Source organism: Carassius gibelio, chromosome A18 (assembly GCF_023724105.1).
Source record: "Carassius gibelio isolate Cgi1373 ecotype wild population from Czech Republic chromosome A18, carGib1.2-hapl.c, whole genome shotgun sequence".
Classification (NCBI taxonomy): Eukaryota; Metazoa; Chordata; class Actinopteri; order Cypriniformes; family Cyprinidae; genus Carassius; species Carassius gibelio.
Window position 1 is genome coordinate 3,865,968 of NC_068388.1, and position 26,835 is coordinate 3,892,802.

Below are 26,835 nucleotides of genomic sequence, written 5' to 3' on the forward strand. Positions count from 1 at the left end.
TGACATCCTCACACGCTTCACCCTTTCAGCAGCAAGCAGTCAACACTCTTCTCTCTTTCTCTCAATCTCTCTTCCTCTTCCTCACACACATACACATGCACATGCTCAAACACACACACGGGCACAGTCCTCATGTATGACCCTGTGAGTCTGTGTGTGTTGATGGAGTGTGTTCCTCCTTGCTCTGACAGGCCAGTGTTTGGGGAGGAGGCCCCAGGGGTCCCATTATCCTCAGGACCCCCCACTCCTCTGAGAGCACAAACCTTCTCCTCCTTCTCCCCCTCCAAGTCCTACAGTCGCCAGTCCTCCTCCTCTGACACCGAGCTCAGCCTAACCCCCAAAACCGGTAAGATACCCGACCCCACCTGACCTCTGACACTCTACCAGACTCTCTCTGTCTCTCTATGGACCTTGATTTTAATCAATATTAGTGACCGAGAGGCAGAGGGTGTAGGGCCCAGTGTCTCCCTTTATTTTGGTCTAATTTTGTGTTGAATTAATTTATGTTTGTTGTATTGTCCTTCCATTATTACTTTATCTATGTGTGTGAGATTTTTATTTTACTCAAGGCAGTGATCTCGCATTTTGTAAATTTTAAATCTATGAAGAAAATCAACTCAATACCATGTCTTCCTTATGTGAATCAGCCCCTTCTAAAGGACTTCAGTTCTGTTTTTAATTTTTAATTTTATGCATGTTTGTCTACTTCTTTTTCTTACTTTATCTTTCCAGGGATGCAAACTACTTGCTTTTATTGATAATGTTTTCATGCTGAAAAATTATGTTATATTCTGTTTTGTTTTGTTTTTTTTTACTGCAAGGTTTAACTATTAAAGGGATAGTTCACCCTAAAATGAAAGTTTTGTCATTATTTACCCATATTCATGTTGTTTTAAACTTATATTACTTTATTTTTCTTCAGTGGAACGTAAAAGAAGATATTTTTGAGAACTGTCTTTTTTTGTCCATACAGTGGAAGTCGATGAGGTTCAGTGTTGTTCGTCAAAATATCTTCTCAGCTTTTTTCAGAATAACTTTGTTTGTGTTCCACAGAAGAAATGAATTCATACTGGTTTGGAATGACATGAGGGTGAGCAAATGATGACAGAATTAGAATTTTTGGTAAAACCATCCCTTTAACATGTGGCATCTTAAGAGGTATTTTTGTGAAGCAGATGTAAGGTTAATATTAAGGTTCATCATCCACCGATTGTCGATCATAGGAAGCAGTATCTGCTGATAACCAATCACGATACCGATCTTTTTGAAGCCACCTTTTTATCATGTAGAATGAATTATAGTGATACTCAAGTCAGGATTCAAGTCTGCCACTGATCCATGGCTGTTTATCACAAACACAACATTGTGCTTCCATTCAGCGTGTCTCTCACTTGTTCCCCCATGTGCTTTTCATGCTTCTTGTTTAAATCAGAGTGCACTTCTTTCAAGCAGCATACAGCAGTATTGATGGGAAAAGTGTTCTTAAAATGCATTCCAAATTGGGAATAATTTGTGATATATAATTATTCATGGTATTAAGAAGAGCCCACGATAACCGTATTGTGCATATGCATTACCGTGATATATACTGAGTACCGCACATGTTATCTCACTAAAAAAACCTCACCTTAAAGCACAAGTTTTGTAGTCCATATGACTTGTGGCCATTATTCTGAAGTCATAAAATAACTTTGTATGGGGAGCAGACCTTGAATTGATAATTCACCTCTGAAATGCATTAAAAAAGTTAATCTGATTTGACATTTTGAATTTCAGATGTGGCAAAACTGCAGCTTATACTGTCAAAAAACACCCTACTGAAAATAAAATCCAAGGAAAACCATTTTATTTACCTATCATTAGTTTGCATCCCTGTCTGTTGTGTAGTTCAGTCTCCCCTTATTTTCTTCTCATATGATGTCTTTCATACCTGTCCTCCCCAAACTTCTTTCTCATTCTTTCTCTGTCAGTGGGGATATTTCTGTGTCCCAGTGCTCCTGCCCTTGAGTATGAATCATCTCCCCTCCCCTCTGCCCATCTGCCCCTTCACTTACGGCCAAGGATGGCTTCCATGAGTTCAACTCCTCCCCCATTCCATGTCAGCCAATCAGACTCAGCCATGCTGAGAAAGAGTGTGTCTTTCAGTGAGGAACTGTTGCTGGCGGCCTCTGGTAGGACACACCCACTGCTGTCCCTATGACCTTTGACCCTTGATGCTGTGACTGCATCCAGTGTGACCACACTATCCCCTGCGCTGTCCCCTGACAGAAGATCATGCCTGTTGCTGAATAAAGCAAACTAACAAATAGATTTTTTTTCTCATTTGCCCACATCTCTTGGTAAATGCACTCTGAGTGCATGTTATGATAGAGTGGTGTGGTTTAATGTCTTCTGAGCTCCCTGATTAACAAAACCCCACTTGCGTGTGTTCTGTTAGCCTGACTGCAGGTTAGATCTCTCTGCCAATGGAAGAAGAAACTAGAAAAAGAATAAAAATAGCAGCCTTCTGTTGTCTCTATTAAGCTGGTTCCGAAAATCTAATTTCCTAATGCCTGGGATCTGAGCTTGTGTGTCTGAAACTGTTTATTAATTGTGCTTTAATATGTCAAAAAGTGATGACTTGATTAAGTTGCCCAGCTAGTGAATGAGTAGAGTACTTTTTTTGTCTGCAATCTATGTTAATTCTTTAAAGTCTCTGAATGTTTAAAATGTGTTCATACGTACATTACTTTAATGGTTTAAGCCGGGCATACACTAAGCGATTTCTGTGCGATTTCGGCAAGGTACCAACTCACACTGTACGAGTAGATCGCATGTTATGTAAAGCCAAAGCTCATGATTTTTATGTGCTCACTGTACGGTCCGATCGTCGAGTTGTGATTTGACTGCTCAACACTGTACGTGGGGAATCAACACGTAGGACCCCTCAGAACCTGGATGTTTGTGGCTGGTTCAGAATAAACACGCTTTCCCGGGATTAACCATAGAGGGATAAACACACTGCTTTGGTGATATGCGCAATTATGTGTGCTGAATCGTGTAAGATTTCTCTAAAGACATTTATGGATACAAAAGGTTTCTATTTTAAATGCTGTTTTTTGTTAACTTTATAATTCTGAAAGAATCCTGAAAAAAGTATCAAGGTTTCCCCAAATAAATACTGTGCAAAACAACTTTTTTCGACATTGATAGTAATAAATGTTTCAAATCAGCATATTATAATGATTTCTGAAGAATCATGTGACACTGAAGACTACAGTAATGACTGCAAAATTTGTAATCATATTTCACAATATAACGGTCTTGTTGAGCATAAGAGATAAAAAAAAAAGTGTATATTAACACCATGTTGTAAATGTTAATGTTAATGATATTCGATATAGTGTACAGCACCTTGGTTAACAATTGTTTTTAGTGGTGCTATATAAATAAAGCAGGGTGAATGCAATAAGTGATGTGCTTACATGTCAAGGAATTCATATAAATATGATCAAGAAACCAAAATATTAATAAAGTCATAATTGGCAAACAAGAAATTTAAATTAATATAATGCATGTAAATGCAGCCATTGGCACACAGAAGAGGTCAATGTATGTGAGTGCATGGGATATTGTAACATTGTGCACTGGGTTGTTTAGAAGTTATGTGTTGTTTCATTTCGCCTGAATTACTCTCTTATCCATCATGAACAGGAATGGGAAGTGGTGGCAGTGCAGGAAAGGATGCAGGGCCCCTTAAAGCTCTTTTGAAGCAGCAGACCCAATCAGCACTGGAGCAAAGAGTAAGAAAAACACACATTCACATGCATTTATAAATTAACAATCAAGTTTATGCACAAAATTGGTACTGGTGATTATGAGAATTATGCTTCTCCACTCTATTGCTCTCTCACTGGATTTCAGGGGGTTTTATCATCCTCTGAAGCGTTTTTTAGAGCATGGGTATGTCTGGAGAGGGCATGCCAAATGTTTTCCGATTGTAGAATCTTACATGTTTCCCAAACTCCTCCCTGTTTGAGAACTTTAAATCGGAAGGCCCGCATCTCTTCTACTGTCCAAATGACTTCATTATCAAACCAATGACACATCGGTATTGTGACTATTGGTTTGGGGGCCATGTGGTTATGCACCCATTTCCATGGAGAATATTCTAGAACCTTTGACAGGTGCTAGAAAGCTTTCATGTCTACCTGTAAATCACAGTTTTGCTGAGATCTTGGTCGGGGGTAAAAGGTCTTGTGAATTAATTAAATTGATCTAAATGAAGAGCCAGAGATCTTGAAGTCTGTGTCTTCATCCAGTCTGTGGATGAGAAAGAAACGTGTACTGGGAACAATTTTGTTGAGGCTTTTAATCAGGAATTTATGCATATTTATTATGTATTTGCAAACAGTAGATCAGAATGGTAAGTTAGAATTAAAATAGCCTTTATGTGCATTTTATTGCAACTTGTTATGCCACTTACATCTGCTGGTAAGACGTGTTGCACTCAACAGAGTTGTTACCTGAATCTCTGTATCTCTGCATGAGTCTTGTTGTGATTTGCTAAATATTGACAATACAGTTGCTTGACCCACAGGCTTCAATTTCTGTGCTTTAAAATCTTTAGTTTTGTGGGAAGATTTCTTCATGTCCATTGGTTCACCTGTATCATTTCTGTATGATCCCTACATCACCGTTCTGTGTGTTTCAGGAATACCCTTTCTTCACATTGACTGTCTTCCCTCCTGGATTTCTCCTTCATGTGGGAGGCGTGGTCAGTGCGCGCTCAGTAAAGCTTCTGGATCGAATCCACAACCCAGGTAAGACGGCTCATATTATGCAAGCACAAACATAAACAAATACACCAAATATACCATACATGAACACAAGTTAAAACAATATGAAACATAACAACTCCACTGTAGTAAGAGCAGAAACCAATAAACAGATGTATGATAGATAAAAAATGATAGCCTGAATGCACTGTAAGTCGCTTTGGATAAAAGTGTCTGCTAAATGCATAAATTTAAACTTATGAGGTAGTTTGGCAGTGTGCATGTTGTTGGTGAGGCTTTTATTGTATAATCAGTTTCAGTTCTTGTACATTGTACAGGTGCATCTCAATAAATTAGAATGTCATGGAAAAGTGTATTTAATTCAGTAATTCATTTCAAATTGTGTATTAAATAAATTCAGTGCACACAGACTGAAGTAGTTTTAGTCTTTGGTTCTTTTAATTATGATGATTTTGGCTCATGTTTAACAAATCTAATTCTTAACCAATTAGAACACTTCAAAAGACCAAAAAAAAAAAACATTTTAGTGAGTTGTTAGCCTTCTGGAAAGTATGTTCATTCATTATACATGTACTCAATACTTGGTATTGACTACTTTTGCTTTAATTACTGCCTCAATTCGGATTGGCATGGAGCTGATCAGTTTGTGACACTGCTGAGCTGGTATGGAAGCCCATGTTTCTTTGAAAGTGGCCTTCAGCTCATCTGCATTGTTTGGTCTCTTGTTTCTCATTTTCCACCTGACAATACCCCATGTATTCTCTATGGTATTCCAGTCTGGTGAGTTTGCTGGCCAATCAAGCACACCAACACCATGGTCATTTAACCAACTTTTGGTGCTTTTGGCAGTGGGGGCAGGTGCCAAATCCTGCAGGAAAATGAAATCAGCATCTTCCAAAAGCTGGTCAGCAGAAGGAAGCATGAAGTGCTCCAAAATGCAGTGCAGTGACTTTGGTTTTCTAAAAACACAATGGACCAACACCAGCAGATGACATTGCACCCAAAATCATCACAGAATGTGGAAACTTAACACTGGACTTCAAGGAACTTGGGCTATGAGCTTCTCCACCCTCCTTCCAGACTCTAGGAGCTTGGTTTCCAAATGAAATACAAAACTTGCTCTCATCTGAAAAAATGAGTTTTGAACACTGGGCAACAATGAAGTTCTTCTTCTCCTTAGCCCAGGTAAGACGCCTCTGACCTTGTCTGTGGTTCAGGAGTGACTTCAGAAGTGAGGAATACAACAGCTGTAGCCAAATTCCTTGACACGTCTCTATGCCTTGACCCCAGCCTCAGTCCATTCCTTGTGAAGTTCACTCAGATTCTTATATCGATTTTGTGTGACAGTCCTCATAAGGCTGCGGTTCTCCCGGTTGGTTGTGCAACTTTTTCCTTCCACTCAACTTTCTGTTAACATGCTTGGATACAGCACTCTGTGAACAGCCAGCTTCTTTGGCAATGAATGTTTGTGGCTTACCCTCATTGTGAAGGGTGTCAATGATGGTCTTCTAGACAACTGTCAGAACAGCAGTCTTCCCCATGATTGTGAAGCCTAATGAACCAAACTGAGAAACCATTTTGAAGGCTCAGGAAACCTTTGCAGGTGTTTTGAGTTGATTAGCTGATTGGCATGTCACCATATTCTAATTTGAGATTAATTGGTGAATTGGTGGGCTTTTGTTAAATGTGAGCCAAAATCATCACAATTAAAAAGAACCAAAGACTTAAACAACTTCAGTCTGTGTGCATTGAATTTATTTAAATACACAAGTTTCACAATAGATGACTGCAAACACACACAAACACCCACAGCTGTTATTCCACAACATACAAATTAAACCCATCTATTACTTCATCTGCATATGAATGTTTTAATAGTGTGTGTGTGTGTGTGTGTGTATTAATTAAAGCATGGTTTGGTTGAAGGAGCCGCTCATGTAGTTTTATTGTAGATGTGCTAGTTTGGAGCCTCTGACATAGTGCTGCTGCATGCTTTCTTCTATATCTCTTTATCTCTCTTCTTCTTTTACCTCTTTCCCCCTCATTCTCTCTCCCAGACATCTATATTCTTCCTCTCTGTCCATCTCTTCTCTCTCGCTCTCGTTCTCATGGTCACCCTCTCAGATAACTATTGTCTGACTTTGCAGTTCCTGTGGAGTGGTGTTGTCCAGTGTTGTGTTCTTGTTTGTAGTTGGTGTTTGGTTTTCGTTTTCTTTTCTACTCTCTTTCTCTCTCTCTCTTTCTCTCTTTCTCTCTTTTTCTCTCCACTCCTTTAACCGATCTACTAATGTGGCGATTTGGCTCAGCCTTGGGTAACACCAGATCATACAAACTGCTAGACTGGAATAGTTTCACTGCAGGTACTTCCCTACCCTCAGTCCTGCTTTTCACACACAAACACGCACACAAACACATATGCAGCCCCTGGCAGCTCAGCTGTTACAAATTACCTAATGATTAATACATATTATCAGTTTGTATAAAGTATTGAATTTTGAATATGTTCTTTAAGCAATTAATCAACATTGTAATCATTCTTAAAGGGATAGTTCACCCAATAATGAAATTCTGTCACCATTTACTCACTGCAGTGTTTTTCTAAACCCGTATGGTTTTCTTACTTCTGAGAAACACTAAAGTTTAGCTGCTGTTTTCCTTAAAATGAAAAGCACAGCATGTATACCTTCCACAACAGGTTTCATGTAGAAGTTTGTTCTTGCATGCCTCATATCTCAGTCTGCAGTAGATGGGAAGGTTATCAATGAATAACACCTTCAGTTTCTGTCTGTGCATCACAAGTAGTTCAGTATGACTTCACAAGACTTCAAATTTAGCACTCATGAGATGTTTGTACAACTGATGGTTGTACTTATGACTTATGATTCTTTTTCTTTTTTTTGTCCCGTATGCCTCATTTTTATGGAAAAGAGCAGCGTGAACATTTTTCCATGCACAAAACACAAAAGGAGATTTTTATTTTATTTTATTTATTTTTTTAAGTATCAAAGTCATGCAGGTTTTGAAAAACAGGAGGGTTAGTAAATGATTTTTTTTTTTTTTACATTTATTTTACAGTGAACTTTTCCCTTAATATATATTGAAATTTGTTGTTCAATGCATACTCACAATTAGGAAGATGACTTGATTTTTGTCAAGAGTGATTACAAATACATTTAAAGATGAATAAAATTTGTAAAACGAATCATTAATGATGAGGTAATCTCAAATACACAGACAAGCACATAAACTCAAGTCTTTTCTCAGTAGTGTGTGTTGCATGAGCTGCCATGAGCTGTGCTTTTGTATGTCTGGCACCTGTTGCATGTTTTAGCTGGATGTGTGGCTGTTCTCTGGTCTGGCTGATCATTCCTTGATCCGCTCTGACTGCGCTTCACCTGACCCCTTACCCAGTGTTCCCTGATCACGTGACCACTTGATCTATCAATCCAGTGAAGTGGACTTAGACAATGTTCTACATTTAGTCATGAAAAGTATCATGACATTCCCTTGGGCAATTGCTGCTGCCTCTGTGGTCATTGTTGCTTCACTCTACTAAAGTAATAAAGAATCATACTTTATGGATTATGTTTGTGTAAGCTAATATCACATGGTCTGATATTGATTTGTAGTCATTGTCTGGGGTTGTTCATGATTTCAAGTTCAAGACATTTGCTTTCTTGACTGAATATTTTTTCCTCCTATTTTCATTAATGCATCATTTACTGTTGTTTGACTTCGGAAGGTGCAAAAAGTTTAACACTGCCCAGAATCTGTAATAAAGGGCTGGAAGCTGTCAAAAAGCAAACATATATATATACATATATATATAACATATATACATATATATATATACACTGTATATAAATGTGACGGGGGAAAAATGTTTTTTGGTGATTATAAGAATATAGTCTACACAAGAAATAGGCCTACAAACCGTTTGTCACAAATATTGAGATAATTAAAAAAACTATCATTGGTATAGTAAAGTAATTTAACATAATAAATTTGTAATTTAATAATGTAAATGCAATTATTGGCTTTAAGGCATTTATTGGCCAAAAGTGACAGATTATTTTTGAGCTCTGACTAGGTGCTGTTTTTCAACTAATTGAGAATAATTTGTTTACAAAAGCAATTGAATGTTTGGTCTTTAGTTTATGAGAAAGTTCACTGTGGACTGGTGTATTTTTAATTCTGTGTTATTAATTAGGCTATGAGTGATTTGTATCATATTATAACAGTGGTAAGTTGAACATCAGGCCATCATTTATTAATTTATTTGCACTTTCTCCTGCTTCTGGTCTCTTTTCCACTGTGCACTTCTCTCTTTAACTTCCCCATTATTAATCAAACTCCGTTCTGCTGTTGGCTGTTTATCCAGGATAGTATGGAGTTTGTCCTCTATTGGGAAGCTTGACTGCACTAGCAGGGGAATGCTCTGCCAACTGTTGTAGATGAGTTCATGAAAGCTGTCAATCAGGAGAATGGCAAATCACACCACTGTCCTTTTTGTCCTCACCATCGTCATCATCATTTTCTTCATTCCCCTCTGTCCTCTCCTAGTATGTGGTAAACAGGCTGGGGAGTTTGCTCTCATAAAAACCCCTTGCTCTCAGAGAGTGTGAGCAACTGTGCATGCATGCGAGTGTGTGTGTATGTGTGTATGAAAGAGCGAAGAGCAGTACTAGCCTTGTTTACATTAGTGCATGGTTTTCTCCCTCTCTGAAAACAATTTTGATATTAGACACTTTAAAAAAAAAAAAAGAAAAAAAAAATATATAGACAGAGAGAGAGATTAAAATGAATAAAACACGGTTCTGTTGATGTTTTAAGGCCTTTTTAACGCTACATGCTAAAGCAACTTCACACCAAGAACAATAGCTATAAATATAATGACTATATTAGTGTCCACATTGACGCATTCTAACGTTCTGATTATTTTAAGTTCATACACCAGTTTTATCATCTGCTGCTTTAAATGCTCAAGCTCTTTAAAGTTGGGTGGATTCTAGGGGTGCTTTCACACTAGCATTTTTGGTGTGCACCCGGGTTCGATTGACGTCAGAGTTCAGTTTGTTTGGATGATGTGAACGCTGTCTTCCAAACTCGGGAGCGCACCCACGAACTGTACCCGAGTCCACTTAAAAACAGTGGTCTGGGGCACGGTTCATGTGAACTGTGGTACAGTTCGTTGCTGATGTGAATGCAATCGTACCAAATCGCGGAAGTGAACCGCTTTAATTACATATTATTTGATGAAAATGTGTTTGTGTGTGTGTGTTTCACTCACTTTCCTGACAAGCGTGACTGCAAGCAGAGAGCTGTAAATTTTCTGTTCTCCTGCAGCAGTCTTTAGAACATGTGCAGTACATTTGTAAGATGTGCCGTTATGTACTGAAACTTTGTAAACAAAACGAACGGTTGAAAAACGTAAATACATACAGGGCAGAGAGTAATGTTATACATTTGCTGCCTTCTCCTGTGCCGTGGTTACTAAGCAATGGGGTAAACAGCTGCTGGCTTAATGACGCAAGCGAACTGCGGTTCGGACCCATATAAAATAATATGAACGCAGTTCTGTGGCAGCAGGGGGAGGGGGAAGCAATCGATCTCTGGTTCGGATCAGGCAAGCGAACCAAGTGTGAAAGCACCCTAATCGACATTTTTATCATTCATCATGTGGAAAAAAAATGCTCTGAAAATGATTCCAACGATATTGTTCCTCAGTGTCATTATCATTAAAGCTGTGGTGTGGACTTCACTGTTCTCATACAATTAGAGCAAATATTACAAATTGATATGAATTGACTAATGTTATAGTCCTTGGTGTAAACAGGCCATCATGCTTTGGACAATTCAGGGATAAACGCCATTCTACTATGGGACTCAAATATCAAATCTAGCATTTTATTGATATAGAGCAGTTTTGTTTTACCTGGATTCATGAAAAAACTGCAAGGGGTTTGTGAGTTGATGAAAGGCTACTAATTCAATCATAAAAATTAAAAATTATGATCAATTAATAATATTAAAATAAAAAAACCTTACTAACAGTCAGTGAGACCATTTACCTACATCAGAGAACCGTGAGTTTGCAATATTGAAATATTCATTAAAAAAATCTGGTCAAAGAGGTTCAGCCTACAAAAAAACGCTTTGGGAATCCCTGATATAGACAGTAATAATAAACAAAAAATAAACACGATTGTGAGTTGTGGCAGATTTGGGAGTGTCAAGAAACCAGCTAACAGGGCTAGTATGCTGCTAAAGCGAGTGGAGGTGTTTATGTGCCAGTGGTGTGTGTGATTGTATTATATAAATATGTTTGTTTCAGACGAGCCGGAGACAAGGGATGCGTGGTGGGAGGAGATCCGTCAGGAAATAAAGTCTCATGCCAAATCTCTTGGCTGCCACGCTGTGGTGGGCTACAGCGAGTCCACCAGTATCTGGTACTTAAACACACACACAATCCTCTACTCTTGAGGGTCTTTTCACACACTGGTTCTCAACGGTTTTTAGGTTTTTCAAGACAGTTGAGGGAGTGAATTAAATGAATCTTGTTTTTTAGTTGCACTACTTTCTCATTTGGTCATCCAGACATGATGAAAGGCTCTGATTATGTGCTTCGTGTGTTTGCAGCGAGGAGGTGTGTATTCTGTCAGCGTCGGGCACCGCAGCGATCCTCAGCTCCCGATTCATGCAGGACGGCCCTCTGGACACCGAACTCAGGTTGTCACAGCAACCGCTTTGTGTCTTTTCTACAGGGTCAGAGAGGGTCGAGGGGGATATGGGTAGTTCAGCCTCGCTAGGGTAGGTTAATGACACACACAGACACATACACACACACCTTTGGCCCCCTGCTAAGGGACTCTTATAAGAATAGTTCACCCAAAAAAAACAAAAACAAATGTGTTTATTAACTCTCCCCTCATGTCATATCAAAAGTCAAAAAGGGTGCACCAAGAAAATAATCCATAATTAGTCTTCTAAAATCATAAAATAACTTTAAAGACAGCATAAAATGACAATTCATCTTGTTTGTTTTCTAAATTAATGTTATAAATCTTATTGTGAATATAAAATATTTTTTGTAAATCACAATATAGAAAAGATATGTCACTACGTTTCCTTTAGGGCTGCAACTAACGATTATTTTGATAATCGATTAATCTGTCGATTATTTTTACGATTAATCGATTAATCGGTTTATGTACTTATATTTTAGTTTTTTCCATTTTTTCCCCAAGTAAATTATTTATAAAGGGTCTTTATCATTCAGCATAGATTTTTAAGAGATTTTAACCATTTTGCATTGTCATATCCTCATCAAAAATATACCTGGAGTTGTTTTATGTTAGTAATCCTTTGTCGAACTCTTCTGCAATCAAAACACTGACCCATACTCTAGCAAAATTCACAAGGAGATTTCAAATATTGTTTTCACCATGGCAGTCCTTAGAGCTCCTAAAGTAGTTTAACATCCCAAACAAAGCTTAAGGAATCTTTGAGAACATATGTTCACGAAGTATAAGGATAAAACAGAATAAAATTGCAGTGCATTGTATTTTATTATTTACTGGGAAAAAGCTTTATAGCTTATGCTGTGAAATTGTAAACAATCCTTCGAAAAAAAGTGCCAATGGCATGAAACCTGAATGGAACTCACAATTTAAAGTAAAATCCATCAGAAGGTTGTCCAGAAAAAAAAAAATGGGACACACACAAAAAACCTGCTGTGTGAAAAAGAGCAGTGAATACTTAGAAAAGAAGTGCATTTTACCTCTCTCATTCAGTCATAATTAGGCTGCAAGTCTGAATTATGAACTGGTAAACGACAAACTGATCACATAACATTTTGTAAAGCTTTAAATGTTAACTGTTAAAAAGCAATGTTATCAGCTTTTACGACTAAACATTTGCAAACAACCTTGTACTGGAGAATCTGCACAAATAAAATTCTTATGGGCCGTTCACATATCGCACCTAAAAACGCGTGGAAAACGCTAGTCGCGTCGCTTTCTCCTTCTTTCCAAAGCGCTCGGGCAGAAGCGCCCCTGAGGCGTCTGCCTTTGCTAAGCAACCATGACGTGCTCTCTCCATGACGTGCCCTCTCCATGAAGACCCGGAAATTTCAGCAAAGGATAAATGGATGCGGTGTGGACGCGCCTGGAAAAACGGGCGCATCGCACCGCGTGCGTGTCGCGAACGCGTCGCTTCCATTATGAGAGTTCATGCTGCGCGCCTACATAGGAAATAACGAACTTGAGCACGCAAAAGACACGATATGTGAACGGCCCCTTAAACAGTTCAGTAGTGCAGAGTTTACAGGTTACTCTTCATTTTAAAGGCTCAAAGTAAAGTACTCCCACTTCCCGCTGAATGCTGCAGAGACGCTGTTCGGGAAGCACGTGACATAAAACGAGGCCAGCTATTGGCTATTCGCTACTTCACCTGCTGTACTGGCTGAGTAAAACCTCCGGTGGCTCATTACTGCCACACTTTGGTCACCGCAGATTTGAAATATGCACGAAATGAGCCGCTTATGGCAAATAAAATTTATTTAGCGACGAATCGATTACTAAATTAGTTGACAACTATTTTAATAATCGATTTTAATCGATTAAATCGATTCGTTGTTTCAGCTCTAGTTTCCTTAATAGAGTACAGTAGCTCTTAACATCGGTATGAAACAGAAATTGTGACATATATCTGAGTGAAATGGCTTCTTAAACAAGGAGAAAAATACAGAAAAGAATATAGGACAGGATTTTGAATTGATTAGATTGTTGTCGTTTCCTGTGATCTTATGTGAAGAAATTTTGTTTTGTGTGGAGGAGGGAAAGTTAATATTTTTGATTTAAAAATTACAAGCTCACATTAAAAAAATGATATGGATGGATAAACAATTTGTAATAAACACTGCAGTATTGTGAATTTGGATTTCATGGTGGCATTAAAACCAAACGGTTTGGAATGACAAAAGTGTAAGTAAATCATAACTTAAATTACATTTTGGGTGAACTTTTCCTTTAATCTCAGTACTAAACAATACTAATTAAATTGGTGTGTGTGTGTGTATGTGTCTGTCTATGTCTGCTTAGGATGTTTTATATACAGCTACTAACCAAATTAAGTCCTGCATCTCTGCATTTGTATATTTTATGTTAAAAAAATAATACCGTCTTTACAAATTTGTATGCTTATGTAGTAATTGTATTCAGTTTTAGGTCTCTGTGTTCTCTTGTGTTATTGTTCATGTACTAATTACAGTGTTTATTTCTGTAAGATTTGAGGAGGTGGTGTCCCCTGGCTGTGGGTTTTGCCACATACCGTACGATGAGTTGAATATACCATTTCCTGCTCAGCTTACCTATTGCTACTGCTGTCGCCGTTACAAAGTGCCCGACGTCCTCTTCACAACAATCGACCTGCCTACTGAAGCCAGCGTCACCGGGAAGGGCTGCCTGATTCAGGCCAGGTAAAATATGCTATCTGAATGCTATATTATTGTGCTGCATACTGCACTATAGCACAAATAGTATATGTGCTATTTAGTGAAACATGCTTTAAATCACAGTGTGTAGGGCTGCATTTGTAAATTAAATAAAAACTAAATCAGAATTTTAGATTACAATTTTAACTAGAAAAAATGACATCACAACATTACATTTCAGTGAATTAATAAAAGCTTTTTTTAAAGTGTCCCACGTGAATAATTAGTTTGTATTCTCTGCATCTCACTGTAGGCTGTGCAGGACTAAAAAGAAGGCCCAGGGAGAAGTGAACGCCACGGCCATTAGTAATCTTCTGCCATTTCTAGAGTACGAGCTCCACACACAGCTGATGAACAAATTGAAGCTACGGGGCATGAATGCTTTATTCGGGCTACTTATCCAAATCAGAGTGGGAGAGACCATGCTTCTAGGATTAGCGGTCAGTGTGAAATTACCAGCAATGCTCAGTGCGTTTAGTGTACTTTATTAAATTTGACCATTTTTCATGCTCAAAGCTGTGGTTTGTTGCATCTAGTCTGCAACAGGAGTTTATCTGACAGCTTTACCCAGTCCCGGAGGAATCCAGATTGTGGGAAAAACTCCCAGTGACATCACATATGAACAGCACATCTCTAATATGCAGAAGAAAATCAATGACACCATTACTAAAAACAAAGAACTGTATGAAATCAACCCTCCTGTAAGTGCATATACACGTCAAGTGTATTTCAAGTCTTTTATTTTATCCGCTTGTTCCTCTTTTAAAAACACAGCTAAAACGTTTAATAGTTTTTTTTTTTTTCATCATAGGAGGTTGTGGAAGAGATCATTGGTTCGCCGATCCCTGAGCCCCGTCAGAGGTCTCGTCTCTTTCGTTCTCACTCAGAGAGCTCAGATGATGTGTCAGAAATAGACTTATCCCATGGGAAGAAGGATGCCTTTGTGTTGGAGGTAAGTTTGTTTGTTCTGGAGGTTTATGGATGCGACAGACGAACCTGGAGATGCTGGAAATGCATTTTGCATTTTAAACGTTTTTATACTCCTCTAGATTGATGACACGGATGCTGTGGAGGATATACATGCCCTTCTGACTGATTCCCCCACCCCAGCAGGTAAACACATCTGCTAGACCACTGTTGGACTCTATTCTGTGTTTACTTGGCTATATAATCATCTGCGTTTATGAACATTGTCTCGTCTTTCCTTCAGGATTCTACAGCTGCAACACTGAAATCATGCCTGGGATTCAGAACTGGACTTCAGCTATACAGGTACTGTTCATCCCAGCGAACCTGTCCATCTCCTGAAAAGTGCAGATAGTGTGTTGATGTGTTTAAATCTTCAAGACTCAACAGAAACCAACAGTATTTTAATAAAGCCAGAATGGGAGCAAGAGCCAACAATGAAGACAGTTACTGTTGCCCTAATATTTGCAGACAGATGAAGCTATTTTTATTATGTTATGTTTATTGTCTCTGTATAATGCTAATATGTTGTTAATATTTTTGGTGTTGAATTAAACATTTTTCTTCAGATGTTTACCTCTGTGAGGGTCTTCCGCCTTAACGCCAACTTGACCAATCAGGGACTGAATAAGATTTTCAGTGACCTCTGTGAGAACCTGCTTAAGGTGAATACCTTTTCCTGAATACATATTTTCTGAATATGTTTATCAGGTTTTTTTTTCCTGAGGAGATCAGTACGATTATAGTTGATATGGACCAGCTAAACCAAGTGAATAAATAATGTTTGGATATCACTACTCTAACTGGGTTATATGTGTGCTCTGTAGAGCTTGTACTTCAAACTGCGGTCCATGGTCCCATGCTGTCTTTGTCACCTGAACTTCACAGTGGCCATACCTGAAGATGAGCTTATTCAGGTGAGAACACACCTGACCTTATTATGTTTTTGTTAAATATGGTATTAAACTTTTAGTTTGTGACCTCATTACTGTTAAACAACAAAAACGAAAGTAAGAAAGGAACATTTAAGGTTTGTTTGTCCTGTTTAGATTATTTTTTTTTTATGTCCTACAAAATTGGTCAGTAGGAATGGGTGAATGTGGTAATGTGGTATATTCATATAAAATTATGTTATTAATGTAGACATGTATTAAAGGAGTAATGGAATATAACTACAGTATTTTTGTGCATTTATACGACATGAAATGGAATTAATATGGAGAGGACGCTGGCGCGTTTTGGCTGCCGCTTCTCACTCCGGACGAAAAAGTTTGTTTGTAACAAAAACGGTTTTACCTACTGACTTTGTTTAGTACCGGTGGTATCTGTTCCTACCTCAAGATCTGGATTGTGTCTTTGCCTGGTCGCCGCATCTGCTGCCCGTCACGTTGTGATTCTGCTGTGACCATCAACAAGCTAGCCCCCGGGGTTGCCTTCGGCCCATCCCCGCTATTTTCTGCTCGAGCAGTGGATTACAGCCCGGTTACTGGCCGGCCTGCACTCCGGAGCAGCCTGTCAGCTATGCGGCTACTACTGTTTATGACTTTCCTGCTGGCCTTTCTGTCATCTACGGCTCTGACCATGGCACTTCGATACACGTCCTTGCAGCTTCTCAGATTTAACCACCGCGCACCTCCTTCACTGGACATCATCTCTACTCTGCAACAACACTGTCTTCTTCGTCGTCGCCCTTATATCCACCGAGGCTCCCGTCGTAATCTTCACTACTACTTCAGTGCCGAAAACAGTATTCCATCTTTCTGGTCCGGCCGAAGTTCACTCCAGCCTGGAAACTGGCGCAACAACAACATCCGCATACGTCATCCGCGCACTCTTCACGCGACTTCATCTAACCTCCTGCCCGTCTCAACTTCCGCCATTTGGATTTCAAAACAAAAGCCTCTTAAGACAGCGCTATTCAATACAAGATCACTCAACAATAAAAGCCTGCTCCTCTGTGAATTCATTACTGACAATAAACTGGATTTTCTCTGTCTTACCGAAACCTGGCATAAACCTATGGATTACTTTGCATTAAATCAGACCACCCCACCTGGATACTCCTTCATTGACAACCCCCGTCTGGACCGGCGAGGTGGTGGCATCGCAGTTATTCACCGCAGCGATATCTCCATCCGCCCCATCCCCATCCCGGCTGTATCCTCATTTGAACACTTGGCTTTCAGACTTCCTGGTTCCCAATCACTCACTGCTGCAGTCATCTACCGCCCTCCCAAACTTTGTCCATCATTTCTTTCTGATTTCACAGACTTCGTAACTCAGCTGTCTTCCATTTCTCCGTCCGTTCTCCTCATTGGTGACTTCAACATTCATATCGACTCTCCGACAGCAAAATTCACATCTGACTTTTTGGACATTTTAAACTGCCTCAACCTTACCCAGCATGTCACCTCACCCACACATAATCATGGACATATCTTGGACCTGGTCTGTTCCACACCCTCCCTCACCATACATAACCTTTCATTGACTGACCTCACAATTTCTGATCATCTGGCCATCACCTTGGATGTCATTACCCCCTCTCCTACCATCAAACACACAAGAACAATTACATTTCGAAACCTGAAATCTATTAGTCCCATCTCTCTCAACTCATCCATATCCCATGCCATCTCTACTTCTTCACTTCCCTCCGATCCGATTGCCTCTGATCTAGTCAATTTCTACAACCACACACTCTCCACCTGCCTCAACCAAATAGCCCCTCTTAAAACTGCCTCAGTCTCCTTCTCCACCTCTGCTCCTTGGTACACCCCAGATCTTCACATTCTCAAAAGACAAAAAAGACAACTTGAAAGGATCCATAAAAAATCCGGTCTCACTGTCCATGCACAAGCCTACAAACACGCCATAACCACATACAATTCTGCTCTCAAAACTGCCCGGTCCAATTTCTACTCACAACTCATCCACTCAAATTCTTCTAACCCCCGCACATTATTCTCCACATTTGCAAAACTGACCAAACCCAAGGACAATATAACCTCCACATTCACTATAGACAAATGCAATAACTTTCTGTCATCCTACCATACCAAAATCCATACAATACACTGTTCACTAGCATCCACTTCCTCCGCTTCTCCTCCTTCTGAATATCAACTCCCTCCGCTCACACACCACAGCTTTTCCTCCTTCTCTCCACTGTCTCCCTCTGACACCTCCAAACTCCTTTCGACCATGAAATTCTCAAACTGCCAGCTTGACCCGATCCCTTCTCCTCTCTTCAAAAGCTGTCAAGAAACCCTTATTCCTCTCATCACCATCATCATCAACACTTCCCTTACGTCTGGATCTGTTCCATCCCCGCTAAAACTTGCATCCATCACACCCCTCCTGAAAAAACCTGGCCTCAACCCTGACAATCTGGATAACTTTAGACCCATCTCCAATATTCCGTTACTTTCAAAAATCCTGGAACGCGCCGTAAACACACAACTCCATCAATATCTTCACTCCTCTCAACTCTTCGAAACATTTCAATCCGGATTCCGTCCACACCACAGTACAGAAACAGCCCTTCTTAAAGTCACAAATGATCTCCTCATTGCTGCCGACTTTGGTTTCATATCCATCCTCCTTCTCCTCGACCTCTCCGCTGCATTTGACACTATTGACCATACTGTCCTTCTCCATCGTCTTCAATCTATTGGCATCTCTGGTACAGCACTTCGCTGGCTCACATCTTACCTCTCTGATCGTCACCATTTTGTCTCTGTTAATAACTGCAACTCCCACACCTCCCCTGTCACCCATGGCGTCCCCCAAGGTTCCGTTCTCGGCCCCCTCCTCTTCACCATCTACATGCTTCCCCTCGGTCAGATCATCCGCAACCATGGACTCCATTTTCACTGCTACGCAGATGATACCCAAATCTACTTTTCCACCAAATCCATCTCCCCGGCTATTCTCTCCACCATCACCGATTGCATTTCTGACATTAAAGCCTGGATGGACAATAATTTTCTTAAACTCAACAGCAGTAAAACAGAACTCCTTATCACGGGCCCTTATCTCTCCTCTCCTCTATTCAGAACTTTACTCTCCTTATCGACGGACATATTGTCACCCCCTCCCTCTCTGTCCGAAACCTTGGCATCATAATGGACCCCACCCTCTCATACCGAACACACATCAACCATATCACTAAACTATCCTTTTTCCACCTCCGCAATATTGCCCGCTTTCGCCCCTCCCTTACCTTGGCAACAGCTGAAATTCTCATTCATGCATTCATAACTTCAAGACTTGACTATTGCAATAGCCTTCTATACGGACTTCCTACCAATCAACTACAAAAACTGCAATACATCCAAAACTCAGCTGCCCGCCTCCTAACCCACACCCGGTCAAGAGAACACATCACCCCCGTTCTCCGTCAGCTCCATTGGCTACCTGTTCACTATCGCATTCAATATAAGCTCCTTCTCCTCACCTATAAGTCCCTCCATAACCTGGCCCCACTCTACCTCACTGAGCTCCTGGAACAGCACCAACCCACCCGCCACCTCCGTTCAGCTGGCACAAACCGCCTTGCTCCGATCGTCCGCACTAACCGACGGACTTTGGGGGATCGAGCCTTCGCTATCACTGCCCCCACCCTCTGGAACTCACTCCCTACATCCATCAGAAACTCGGACTCACTGCCAAACTTCAAATCAGTACTCAAAACCCACCTGTTCAAACTAGCTTTTCCCTAAACCCTTGTTGTTTTGTTTTGTTTTGTTTTGTTTGTTTCCCCATGTGAAGCGTCTTTGAGTGTCCAAAAAAGCGCTATACAAGTTTGATGTATTATTATTATTATTATTATTAAATGTATTTACACTACTGTTTTATTTTTGTTTTTGTTTTTTTGTACAAATACCTAGAAACCATATAGTTATATTTTTACCCTGTTATTTAGGTGTTATATGTGTGGTTTTAACTGTGGTTATCATGATCTAAATGAATTCTACTATGCAAGACCAACTTTTAATTTTAATATAACTCAAAAAATCAGAATAATTACATTTCACCGTATGAAACTGAAGTTGTTACAATTTTTGTAAATGTTACTGATATTAGATATTTATTGTTTATTTACATATTTGTATCCTTACTCTAGGCTGCTACTACTGTCAACTAAAACTACAGTCAAATGTGCATTTCTAAGAGACAAATAAATAATAATACAATACAATATTATTTATATCGCAGCCTGCACTGCAAACTGTGCTGAAGATATGCATCAGCTAAGTCAGGCAACACAAACCTGTTTCATGATTTGAAATATCACTCAGGTTTCTACAACTTTCAATTAGGAGCAAAAACCTGCCTTTAAACTTGAAAGAAATGAAGATTGATGTGAAAGATTGTATTGTGATAATGGTTTTTGGCCATATTGCTCAGCCCTGTTGCTCTGTGTTGTTTATTTGGCAGGTGGCGGTGACAGCTGTGGCATTGAGCTTTGACAAAGAGCAGACTTTGGAAAATGGCAAACAAAGTGGGGAAAAGACACCGATAAAGGGTAAGCATGTGCTGTATGTACAGTATGTTCATGTAAGACACACCTTTTTGAAAAGCAGGTCCTCAGTCTTGATTGTCCTTTGCAGCCATAACAGAAAATGACGAGCAGCTTCAGTTCAATCTGGAGCTCAATGCTGAAACATCTTCTTCTTCCATCTCCCCCAAAGGTAATTCTGTTGAATCCTGGCTTTAAACTTCACCCGATGTCCCATACAGTCCTTTAGAGCTCTTTCAAAGTTTGCTGGAATCCTTTTATGTTAGTGCTAGGTGCATAATTATAGATTGTTAAAACTAAAGCCGTAAAATACATTTTCGTACTCAAAATTAAATAAACCTCAGCTGATTTTTATTTTTGTTTGTTTGTTTAATTTGATGTACTATTGTAACTAAAGCTGAAATAAATAATAAAAACTATATAGGCATAGTATTAAAAAAGTAAAAATAAAAAAAAAGAGGTAAAAACAACTAAATTACTAAACTTTAAAATTGAAATTGAAACCAGAAAATATATATTAAAAAAAAAAACATTCAAAATATTAATAAAAAAATATAATTGTGTAAATTAAACTAAAACAACACTGGCCAGATAATGTTATCTTAATAATGATATCTTAAAAGTTAAATATCCAATATTGGTTAATACCTATAAAAAAAAAAATAATAATAATAATAATAATAAAAACAAAATCTGAGATATTGGTGAAATAACTATTATATTGCCGATTTAAATTGCATAAGTTACTTGTTCCAAAATTAAATGCATTTATTTTCATTAAAAAATACAATTCTAACATTAGAGAATATTTTTTTTTTTTTTACATTTCATGAAAATCCTGTATTCTTTGGTGTCATCCCTTTAACACTGCATTGGTTTCCTGTGTGTGTCTCAGGTCTATCAGAGGTTGGCAGCCATCCATCAGCCAGAGGTCAGTATCTGATCCGTTGCTGAGATTTCTGGAGGCAGCAGGGTGGTTTTTTTCCCTTTTGATTTCTGCTCCTTTTGTGTGGGACAGTTTGAGGTGCTGCAGCACACACCCCAGCATCATCCATTTTACCCCTTTTTCTTTTTTTCCTTCTTTCTTTCTATGTCTTGTTTCCTCTTCTCTTTATCCCTCTGTTGTGTCGTTGTGTGTATGTACTTGCATGTATGTATGTGCACATATTTCTGTGTCTGTTTGTGTCCATCTGTGTTTGTTTCTGAATGAATATATATGTGTGTGTGTGTGTGTGTGTGTGTGTGTGTGTTTGTGTCCAGCCCCCTCAGTTGATTACAGTTCCTTTGCAGACAGATGCAGCTCCTGGATAGAGCAGCTTAAACTGAAAGCTCACACCATAAGACGCGGATCGGTTAAAACAAGTAGGAGCACACACGCATACTCGCTTACATACACAATCACATAGACCCTAGTTGGAATAGTCTGCATACTTAAAAGAATCTTTAACTTTAAGACAAAATCAAAATGGGCCCTTAATACAAATTTTCTTGGTTTTATTATGTTCATTTCATAGGTGCACATTATTCCAAATACCATTAAAATAACACATTCATAACACAAAAAAATATATTTAAATTAATACAGTATATTTTTTTTTGTATTTTGTATGTAAAACAGTATGGAAGTAAAATGATTTAGGAGTATGTTTTCATTTCGGTGTTCCTTAAAAACAAGTTTTTTTTTTTTAAATTATTTTATTTGGTGAATTATTGATTTTTTTTAATATATATATATTTATATATATACATATTTTATTTAATGTGGACGAAAATGGGGCTCTGGTTCAATGTTTTTAAAATTGTTTTAAAGTCCTAGGTACACAGTAGTGTGGCATTTATCTTTTAACCCTCACAGCATCGTATTTATTAAAAATCAAATGTCAAATTTAAAATGGCATCTACTCTGACTACAGTCTATACTTCTACACACACCCTTACACACTATGTCCAGCAGTCTTTCTGCCATACGCCGATCCGATCAAACTTGATGAACAGAATGTGAAAGTTAAGGTTACATCCTAGTGAGGAACCAAGATGAAGACTGTCTCTCTTTCAGTTGTGCCTGAGTGATTTCATAATTGAGCTTGCTGATGTGATGAGAATAAATAAAGCACAGACCAACTCTGTCATGGGCCCATGCAGAGAAACGCACGATTCATTAATGCATCATAAGTATGGCTGTACAGGTTGCACAGTCAAGGGTTGGGTGTTATAGCTAAAAAAAAAAACTATTCTCTGTTGCTTTATTGTATGCTGTCTACAAAATAACCATATTAATACTGGATATAACACCCAGCCCTAATTCAGTCCACTGACAGATAGTTTGCATGCGTATTAGCGCTCTGTGTAACAATTGTGATGCAGCGTCATGTATGATGTATTACAGCTTTGAGATTTCAAGCTCTTTCACACTCTTGATGGACAAAGTGTCCTTCCTCTTCAAAGCTCATCATCCTGTGATTTATCAAGGGAGACTGAACATGCATGCATTCATTCTTTCTCTCCTCCTGTCTCTGTATTTGCATGCTGTTTATTTGCATGGTGCAGTACTGTTGCTTTGCTTTGATCACATGCTGCTGATTTTCTTCACACAAATACACACATGCCCTTTTTCCTCAGTCACACTATGTTTGTCTTGTCACATCCGTCGGTCTTGTACAGCGCCCTCTGAAGGCCATGTCTGGTATCTTCCACCCCCCTCTTTCTTTTCTCTCTACCCCTCTCTCTTTCCCTCTCGCTCTCTTACTGTCAACAGCATCATCTATGGAGAAGGCCAGCCCACTGCCTGAAGGTCGCTCTCGTTCTCTTCGGTCAAATCGTTCCTACTCGGGCAGTTCTGTCACAGTGGTCAAAATGACCCCGCTCTCCTTCATTCCTGGAGCAAAGATCATCAAATACCTTGGCATCATCAACATGTTCTTCATTAGAGAGACCTCCTCACTCAGAGAGGTAGCAGTCTCACTGTTTTTACTACCATAAATCCCTGTTCAGACTCATTCATTTTGGCACGGATTAAGAAATTTGCTGCTGCTTATTATTGTTAATAATAAATTATTATTAAATTATTATTAAATGTGTATAATGTAGGGCCCTATGATTTCTGCGATGCAGAAAACATGGACAGAATCGCGGAATCCAGTCATAAAAATGGAATTTACAGTTTAACGCGGAATGTCACAGAATTTTTTACATTTTGAATGAATTAATCAAAAGTAGGTCATTGCACTCACATCAAATCACGATATGGACTAATAACTGTGAATATTAAGCCGGAAAAGTCTATTTAAATATGAATCCCGCATGTTCTGCGTGTCTGTGTTAATGAATGGCACAGAAGCGCGGCTTCGTTTTTTACACACGGAAGTGCGCAGTGATTTTAGCTTCTGTCCTCTCACTAAATAGGGACGGAAACTAAATTAAAACAGAAAGAAATGCAATCCAGAAAAATTAAAACTTAAAAAAATGGAATCCGAAAAATTTAAATGGAAAAAATATATATTTTGGGAAAAAATAATGTTAATTATGTTAATGCAATTAAAATAACTGATGTCAAATAATATTAATAGTAATAACAATAATAAATATTATTGGTGTTTATTTTTTTATTAATGCTAAAAAATTACACAATATATTTTAATAATATAAATATTATTCAAATTAATTAGAATTAATAATAGTAATGAAAATTACAAACATATTTTTATGTTAATATTAGATATTTTTATTGTTATTAAAATAAATTATTTAAATAATATTACAATTAATTACAAGTATTAACATTAATTGTAATGAAAGTATTAGGATTACTATTAATAGTTTAATATTGTGTGCTATTAAAATTGTTAATATAATAATATGATTAATATTAAGTATTTTAATAATATTATTTTTTTACAAATAATAATAACTGTAAACATTAATGTTGGTATTAATATTGTTGTAACTTGTTGTTAATATTACTTATTATATAAGTAATGTTATTATTAGTAGTAATAATATAAAATTTAACATCATTAAATGAGTAATAATAATAGTACTAGTGCAAAATATTGTTCCTTTTAATTTAATTTTAAATATTTTAATAATATTAATGTTTTTAAAAGTCATTACAATTAGTAAATAGTAATTGTTTTTATATTCTTGGTGTTAATATTATTTCGTTTTGTTTTTACATTGTATTATTACTATTATATATTTTTTTCTTATGTTTTAGGAGGGAGGTGTAAGTGGGTTCCTGCATACGTTTATTGCTGAAGTATTTGCGATGGTTCGCGCCCATGTCGCTGCTCTCGGAGGAAATGCTGTAGTCTCTTACAGCATGAAGGAGTGTGTGTTCATGGAGAACCCGAACAAGAATCAGGTTAATACATGCACAGTCACACACACATTCGTACACACTCAACCCATCATGTTTATTCATTTATGCTCATGCTGTATTTTACAGGCGCAGTGCCTAATTAATGTCAGTGGGGATGCTGTTATTTTTGTCCGAGAATCTGAACTCGAGTTGACTTCGGTACAGCCACAGTCAGCCACAACACAGACCTCCAACGGCGGGGAAGGAACGTGAACCCACATACACACCTGACAAATTCTCAAGTAAACAAGTCTTAGCATGAACCATGCCATTTGAAGCAGTTCACGCTGAATCTACCAACCAAATCTCCAAAAAGAAGCAAAAATCTAGACCTTATTGATTAGTTTTCCCAAGTGTCATGTTTTAGACCCTTTAAATGGCCAATATTTTGTTTTATTTCAGAATATAAAAAAATTCCTCCATCGGAAGCCTTTCAGAAAGGATGTCTGCCATGTTTCTATGTATTGGCCATTGTTGTTCACATTCCATTTTGTCCAGATGTGATGGAGGCAGCTACCAAATTCAAAAGGTCTAAAAAATGCATCTTTTGTGTTCGCAAAGAGTGTGTAAATGCGTCACCGACTCTCTAAATGGCCATGTTTTGTATTTAAATAAAGGTATAAACTACTGATGCACTCACATGGACATCAAGTTCATGATTTTGAATACTGGTTTCAAATAAGACACTTCCTGTCATCTCTTACTGATCTCTTTCAAATCATGTCATATGCTGGAAATGTTTGTTTGCTTTTCATGTGCCACAATGTATGCTTTTATTTAAACGTAATGTTTGGGTCGGACTTCTGCAAGGCCGGTCCGATTCTCTTGCATGTGCAATGCCAGTTAATCATAAGAAAAAGAAGATATTTTAAGGTGGAGTTGTCATTCACCATGGACTGACATTTGAATGTACAGATGATGGGTCTGGATATGAAGGTGGACGACTCTGCTATTGTGTGGACTGACTTTTAATGCTGTTATTTTGTATGTGTTTGCCTGAGGACAAATCTAAATTGCACATTAATATAATTGAATAAAACTATTATTGCTCTGATGTGTTTAGTCCATGTTAAATTGTTCTGTTTTTAGTGTGTGTGTGTGTGTGTGTGTGTGTGTGTGTATTTACATTTAGTCATTTAGCAGAAGCTTTTATCCAAAGCGACTTACAAATGAGGACAATGGAAGCAATCAAAAACAACAAAAGAGGAATGATATAACGTTAAGTGCTATAACAAGTCTATACATACACACACATATATACGTATGTATGTGTGCGTATTATATTTTTTTTAGCAAGGTTAAGACACTAAATAATTATTCAAATTCTGAGTTCTCAGAATTTAAAAAAGCTCTTTACTTGTAGCAAAAGGAAAATATCTTACTGAATCCATCTATGACAAAAGCGTCAGTCATAAATAGTAATTTTATTTGTGAGCCTTCCGATATTGTCAAGTTAAAGTAAGCAACCTAATTAATATTCATTAGACGAGTTTTAAGTTAACGCCTACATTCCAAAGTGCTTTTCAGCCAATCGGTTACTCTCATGGGCAAGCGTCTCTGACGTAATACATATTCATAAAAAGTCAAACGTTCACTCCAGTAGGGATCATCAATTCGCCAGTTCGCTAACATCCGCATACTAACTTACACCAGTCAACCAATCAATCTCACGTCCCAGAGTATGACGTAATTAATATTCATGAGCCAAATCTTCGCC

At 38.2% G+C, this 26,835-nt stretch overlaps 1 protein-coding gene across 14 annotated transcripts in view; it reads left to right on the top strand.

Moving 5' to 3' along the window:
• LOC127933999 (C2 domain-containing protein 5) overlaps window positions 1-26,172 on the top strand; it is a 30,773-nt gene extending 4,601 nt beyond the window's left edge. For 2 of the 14 annotated variants that reach the window (XM_052531162.1, XM_052531148.1), the window contains 21 exons: window positions 192-346; window positions 1,971-2,171; window positions 3,694-3,782; window positions 4,694-4,802; window positions 11,113-11,227; window positions 11,418-11,588; window positions 14,065-14,256; window positions 14,525-14,711; window positions 14,808-14,972; window positions 15,083-15,223; window positions 15,321-15,384; window positions 15,482-15,543; window positions 15,807-15,902; window positions 16,065-16,154; window positions 20,680-20,767; window positions 20,853-20,933; window positions 21,657-21,692; window positions 22,022-22,123; window positions 23,517-23,710; window positions 24,975-25,121; window positions 25,206-26,172. In XM_052531162.1, the coding sequence (XP_052387122.1) occupies window positions 192-346; window positions 1,971-2,171; window positions 3,694-3,782; window positions 4,694-4,802; window positions 11,113-11,227; window positions 11,418-11,588; window positions 14,065-14,256; window positions 14,525-14,711; window positions 14,808-14,972; window positions 15,083-15,223; window positions 15,321-15,384; window positions 15,482-15,543; window positions 15,807-15,902; window positions 16,065-16,154; window positions 20,680-20,767; window positions 20,853-20,933; window positions 21,657-21,692; window positions 22,022-22,123; window positions 23,517-23,710; window positions 24,975-25,121; window positions 25,206-25,331 (2,611 nt within the window). In that variant the 3' untranslated portion in view covers window positions 25,332-26,172. The remainder of the gene's footprint in view (window positions 1-191; window positions 347-1,970; window positions 2,172-3,693; window positions 3,783-4,693; window positions 4,803-11,112; window positions 11,228-11,417; window positions 11,589-14,064; window positions 14,257-14,524; window positions 14,712-14,807; window positions 14,973-15,082; window positions 15,224-15,320; window positions 15,385-15,481; window positions 15,544-15,806; window positions 15,903-16,064; window positions 16,155-20,679; window positions 20,768-20,852; window positions 20,934-21,656; window positions 21,693-22,021; window positions 22,124-23,516; window positions 23,711-24,974; window positions 25,122-25,205) is intronic. The other 12 variants (XM_052531150.1, XM_052531149.1, XM_052531151.1 and 9 more) reach the window with 12 other exon arrangements.
• Window positions 26,173-26,835: the final 663 nt, after the last annotated feature.